This window comes from Mesocricetus auratus, unplaced genomic scaffold, assembly GCF_017639785.1.
Source record: "Mesocricetus auratus isolate SY011 unplaced genomic scaffold, BCM_Maur_2.0 Super-Scaffold_100004, whole genome shotgun sequence".
NCBI lineage: Eukaryota > Metazoa > Chordata > Mammalia > Rodentia > Cricetidae > Mesocricetus > Mesocricetus auratus.
The window spans coordinates 57,191,280-57,198,181 of NW_024429189.1; the positions used below are offsets into that span (position 1 = coordinate 57,191,280).

General features: G+C 35.0%; 1 protein-coding gene across 1 annotated transcript; it reads right to left on the reverse strand.

Moving 5' to 3' along the window:
- Nucleotides 1–1,578: 1,578 nt before the first annotated feature.
- On the reverse strand, nt 1,579–2,526 carry LOC101829844 (olfactory receptor 4C15-like). The gene has a single exon (XM_005064574.2). The coding sequence runs from the start codon at nt 2,512–2,514 to the stop codon at nt 1,579–1,581; it is 936 nt and encodes a 311-aa protein (XP_005064631.1). The 5' UTR covers nt 2,515–2,526.
- Between the last annotated feature and the right edge of the window lie 4,376 nt (nt 2,527–6,902).

Sequence of the window (6,902 nt, forward strand, 5' to 3'; positions counted from 1 at the left end):
TACAAGAGAAATCGAAGGAAGCAGGATAGGGATGAAATGATGTAAACACTTATACATATATGAAATTCTCCCCCAAATAAAAAAAAACACAAACAAATTATAAGGGGAAAATGAGCACTAAACTCATAAAATAAATTGAAATTTATTAATCTTGTGAAAACAAATTTCAAATCTGCTTCCTCTAGACTCTCTTATATGTTGTGGTAGTCTATAAGTAGTTCATCCTCATAAAGTCAAAGGAAGTTGCACAATTAGGAGGTGTGGAGATTTTGGAGTAGGTGTGGCCTTGTTGGAGGAAGTGTGGTACTATGGTGGTAGTCCCCAAGTACTCCTATGCTCCAGATAACACCCAGTGTCTCAGTTCACTTCCTGTTGCCTGCAGGACCAAGATGTAGCTCATTGTCCAAGCACAGCTTTTACTCCAGCCCCATGTCCACCAGCAGGGTGTCATGTCCTGCCCTGATAATAATGGACTAAACCTCTAAAACTATCAGTTACCCCAAATAAAAGTTTTTCCTTACAGGAGGTGCCATGCTCATGGTGTCTCTTCAGAGCAATAGAAACCCTAATTAAAACATCTGTAAATAGTAGGAGATATGTGCTCAGTATACACACATCTTAGGTAATAATATTTGTCTTTGGCTTATGCTTTAGAATGAGTTTTTCCAAGGAAATCAGGTCGCATTTCTCATTCAAGAGTGGTAGTTGTATTTGTCCTTAGAAATTCTAACTTTCTATTCCTTGTAGATATTCAAGACCTAACTGGAATTATCAACCAGGTATGAATAAACTCACTTTTAAAATGTGTCCAAATGATCCAGCAACTATTAGACTTCAGTCTATAAATCTGCTCCTATTCATTTCTAGGTTATGATGATTCAGTGTCATATATGGACCCATTTTTACTTGGGGCATTCTCATATTCTTTCTTCAAATACACATTTATTTAGACAGAACCTCTTCCAATAGTTTCAAAAAAATCACTGAATTTTTGAAAGTATAAAATTAAGCTAGCTTTAGTTTTCACACATCACTGCTAATTAATCACTTCATAGTGAAAGTGTGATCTCAGAAGCACAAATTTTCCATGCCAATGTTAATGCATCCTATGGAAAATGATGCCTTCTTTATCAAACAAATGGCTAATTAATAAAATGTTTATGTGTACTAGCAAGTAGTGATTTCTTGGATTTTTAGATTAGCTTACCAAATGTAATTAATGATTCTTCTGTGTGTGTGGGGGGGGTGTCTGTATATCTCTGTGAAAAGTATATAAGCATGTATATACAGGTGAGGGTTTGATTTTATAGTTATCCATATGCATACTGATAAAAAAGTGAGGCACTGAATCTATCCATTTATTGCTCTCTACCATATTTTCTTAAGAAAAGGTATTCATTGAACCTTGACCTCAGTGATTTTAGTAAGAAAATTTGGGTTCTATATTATCTCAATTAAAAGTGTGCTTGCTACCATGTCTAACTTTTGACACTGGCGCTCAGAATCATTAATAATATCTGACATTTGCATAACATTGCTAATACATACCTGTCTGTCTCCCTGAAATGGAAGCATAATTTAATAGTCACCAGAAAGCATTATCAGTCTTCTCCACATTTTCCTGATAGCATTCTTCATTTCCTTATTCCTAAAAGTGTAAACCATAGGATTCACAAATGGTGTCATGATTGTAGCAAATACAAGTGCATTTTTTTCAGAAGAGAAGGCAGATGTAGGTCTTGCATATATTAATATGCATGATACAAAGAACAAAAGCACAACAGTAATGTGGGACCCACAGGTAGAGAGAGCTTTAAGTCGCCCTTCAGAATTGTGGGCTCTCAGAGAGTACAATATGACAGCATAGGAGATGAGTAGAATAGAGAAGATTATGATGCAAATAGATCCACTGTTAGCAAAAACCAAAATGACAAATATATGTGTGTCAGTACAGGCAAGCTTCAATAATGGGAACAAGTCACACATGAAGTGATCAATGACATTAGGTCCACAGAAGGGCAGCTGCAAAGTAAAGGTAATTTGTATGATAGAATGTAAAAAACCTCCTGCCCAGGATATTGCCACCAAAATGCTACAGAGCCTTCGGGTCATAATGGAAGTATAGTGCAAGGGCTTGCAAATGGCTACATAGCGGTCATAGGCCATGGCTGTCAGAACAATTACCTCTGTCCCAGTAAAGAAGTGTATAGCAAATAGTTGTATCATACAATATTCAAATGAAATGGTCTTCCTCTCATAGAAGAAGTCTGCAATCATCTTGGGTGTGACAGTAGATGAAGTGCATGCATCCAGTAAGGACAAGAATATTAAGAAAAAGTACATCGGGTAAGTAAGCAGTGAAGAACTATAGATGATGGTCACCACAATTATCATGTTGCCCCAAATAGTTACAAAGTAGATTAACAAAAATACAACAAACAATATTTTCTCAACTTTTGTGTTCTGTGAAAGCCCAAGGAGTATGAACTCATTGACAAAGCTCTGGTTTTGCATTATTCTCAAGAAGATGTTGAGATCTTCATGTAAATCTGAAATTATAAGAAAAGAATAAAGGTGTTAAGACTGGGCTGGTTAAACCCCAGAAACAGCTGACCTGACAATGATTAACTCTTGAATCCCAGGCTGATGCCTAGGAATGCAACATGAGACTGATCAAGACCCCCGGAATAGGGGTGTCAGTAAGAAGGCCTAGGTAATCTATTGAGCCTTGGGCAGTAGATCAGTATACATCCCGAGTATACACATGGACTTTGGGCTCTCATCCAACAATGTGAGAAGAACTCTCACCCTGAACTCCTGTGGGGAGGGCCTAGGCAAGGCCCTGGATGAAATGACAGACTATGGACACCCCCATGGAGGGCCTCACCCTCCCTGGGGAAATGAGGGGATAATGGGGGAGTTGAGGGGAGGGCATGGGAGGAGGGGAAGGTAAGGGAGAGGGACCTGTAACTGACTTTTGAACCAACCATGTTTCTAATCTAAATTTAAACTTAAAAATAAAAAAAATTAATAAAAAAGGAAAGAATACCTCATTAAAGTTTATATAACCATCAAGAACAAGTTTGTGTTCCGTTCATTATTTTGCCATATAAAAAGAATATTATAAATATTTAAAGATACAGTTGCACAGCAAGTAGTACTGAAGTTGAGATGAATTATTAAGTAGTTAAAAAAAACACAATTAATATATTGGAGTTAAAATCATCTACTTGTGTGAGACTAGAGCCAGTAGTCAACTGTGAAAGGTCAACTTTTATCAATGTTTATGTGATTTTGAAGTGAAGCATTTAAATGCATTTTAAACTGTTCTGAAAATAAATGAAGACCAGAATGTAAATCCTCATTGACTGATCAGAACACTGCCTCATCTACCAATGAAAGTGCAAGATATATTTTAGAGCACTCTTCAAAGTCATAGATTCATCCTAAGTATGTGAAAGTGTAACTTTATTGGAACTTACAATAACTCAATCTGCTTTCTTTAAAGGAGAAAATTATTTGGGCAAGTATGCAATAATCCTCACTATGCATATGTTGAAATACTGTTTTTTAGAGCATCACAAGAACTTTGCAAAGCTTATCCTGTTTTCATAACAGTTGAGTAAAATACATAAACTAAAATAAAATAGCAATAGCTCCAGTTTTAAATACCTAGTCTCAGCATTATGTCACAGTGGTTTGTGTTTTTCAATTGTGCTAAGTTACCATCAAAGATTTTATGATCAAATAAATAAAGATGCTAACCCTGGGACTTCAGAGTCTCCATTAGCATCCATAATGTCTCCACCAAATAAACAAGATGAAGAGTGTCATTGTTCTCCTTTGTAAGGATCTCAGGAAAGGGGTGTTCTTTCTAATCTCTTTTACTCTATGAAGGATAGTCTACTTTGTCCTTATGCAAATTAGACATCCTGTCAAAAACAACAGAGACAATGATGAAGAATCAGGAGGACAAGGAGCAATCATCTCTTAATGAAAATTAGAGACAACACATAGCTAAAAAAGAGTAACTATCCCTCAACTGACATTTAGTCTTCCAACTTAATTATTTTCCAAGATACAAGCTTTGAAACTTATAAGAATTCACTCTAAAATATTTCACAATATCATACCTGCTCATCTCCAACTATTAAATTGTTAAATTTGAAAAATATCAAAATATCACTCATGGCAGAATTCCTTTACAATGCTAGGTGTAATTATTTCTTGAGAAAACTCAACTTAGTCATCCACAGAAAGTACTTCCACAAATCCTCTGTGTAAATATTCCAGGGTTCTGATTCATTTTCCTCAGAAAGTCACAACACAAAATGTGTCTGTCTTTTACCCTATAATATTCTCATGTGTGAATATGTACATTCATATACATATTCATGTCTTATATTTGTTGGCATACATGTCTACAGTTACAAATATCTGTGTATAAAAAAAAATGTGGCCAGGCTGTGGTGGCGCACACCTTTAATCCCAGCACTTGGGAGGCAGAGGCAGGTGGATCTCTGTGAGTTCCTGGTTTACCGAGCGAGTTCTAGGACAGATTCCAAAACAATACAGAGAAAACCTGTCTAAAAAATGAGAAGAAAATGAAATGTTTCAATAACTGACATCTAAAGAAAGAGGACATTCCTTCACGTGTTTATAAATATGCCATGTGATAATGATTATCTATTTAGTTTATAGCAGTCATTTACATGATATCCTGAGGTCAGTTCCTCACTAGTATGTGTAAGATGAACTCTATCTATTCATATGCTATATCCAAGGAAACAGTGATGTGAAACAAACCCTATAAAGTCCCTGGATTGAAGTGATCACTTACAGTAAATTATGGTGACCACTACTTAGGTTACCAGTTGATCCTCAGAGCTAAAGCAGGATGGACAATGAGCTTATAAGGAGACAACAAGGCATGGTGCCCATGTATGAATGTCAGAATGGACCTTAGAATTTCTCACAATGAAAATAAAAAGGAAACTACACCTACTCTACACTCAGACATGTTATGAGATACAAAACTCTCACCTTATATGCTGCTGTGAATTGGTTCACTTTATGTTTCTAAAGTTCTGCAAGCCTTGGATTTCATTCTAAATGTCACAACAATAAGGTTAGAATCAAAAGCATAGATGTTAATGAGTGTTATAAACAAGTTGTCATATATAATCAGAAAGAAGTAAAAATACTTCATCCTCATATCCTCACATGTGGTCAAAATTGACAATTTCTTTTCTTCATATATATTCACACAGTAAATTTTTTATAAGATTCAGAGAACTTAACAGTTTCGATGCACAATACCTTCTCATGCTCTTTAAAATTAGTGGTGGTAGTCAGCTACTCCTACGAGAGCCTTCCTGTAAGAAGAAAACAGAGAGATTTCAAAGAAACCAGCCCTAAGTTAATTTGAAAATTAAGTGAATGTAGCTTCATTTTCCTAATTATAATAAAGATACCCAATGCTTGTTTGTTGCAAACAAAACATTACCATCATTTGTCAAGGAATCTAGTTTCTAAACTCATATTTACACATCCACTTTGGACAATAAATATTATGTAGTCATGGTTTATGATCCCATTGTGTTATGATTTTAAACCACTGAAAACAAAATTGACCAAAGAATAGGGAGTGATATAGATTTATTCTGACAATATAAAAGGGGTGTAGTTCAAAATTAAGCTAGATATAAATAAAGTGTTGATTTAAGTATGGTTTGTTCATGCTAATTTCATGATATTGACAAAGGTAATCACACTGAAGCAGAGTATCTGAATCATTTAAACCTATGTGAGTTATGTCCTTTGCCTTTTTTATCGTCATGTGATAATATAAAAGGAGACTAAACAGAATGTGAAGTAGCAAGAATAACAGCTTACTTTCTGTTATTAAACAACAAGGCCTTGTGCAATTTATTGAACTATCAGACTTCACAGTTTTGGGTCCGTGAAAGACAAAGGGGTAGATCTCTATTTTGTGATGAGGACAAGTGGTGGTAGAATGAGGGGGTGACAAAATATGATGCAGTCCAGGCTAGACACTAACACACCACTTAGCCTAGGATAACTTCAAATATCAGATTGTGTCTGTAGGTGGCTGTACATGCCTTTAATCCCACCACTAGGAAGACAGAGGCAGCCTGGTCAAAAGAGCTTTTCCTAGTACAGGCTCCAAAGCTACCATGTATCCTCTCTACACACACACACACACACACACACACACACACACACACACACACACACGAGAGAGAGAAAGAGAGAGAATGTGTTTCTATCAACACATTCTATAAACAATCAATAAAAAGATTTTAGTAAAGAACATTGAATATTTAAAGAGTATACATAGTTTTATGATAATTGAATTAGTCAAAGAAAAAATGTCAGTTTAAAACCATTTTAGGGGCTAGAGAAATGGCTCAATAGTTGAGAGCACTTATTGCTCTTCTCGGGGACTTGAATACAGTTTCTAGCACTTAAGGCAGGCTTTATAAATCTCTGTAACTCTAGATCAGGAACTCAGTTCCTTCCTCCAACTGTTGTGAACTCCTCATAAAAGGGCATATATCAAACAGACCAACACATTTACCCATGAATAAAAAAAAACACATTTTCAAAATCATACCAATTATTAAAAAATTATCTACTTAAATAATATTTGTGAAAATTAATCAGCAAACTAATGTAGAAACACAAGCATTTTTATATTGTTATTCTTAGCAATCCCAGCCAAGAAATTATATTCTAAAATAGAGTTAAAAGAAGGAAATTTGCATTATAATCAATTTTTAAAAATATCAAAAACAAAAATATCTAAAATACCATAACAAGCTAGCTATTATATACAACTGTTACAAATTAAAATTACAGTATAATAATATAGACAATAC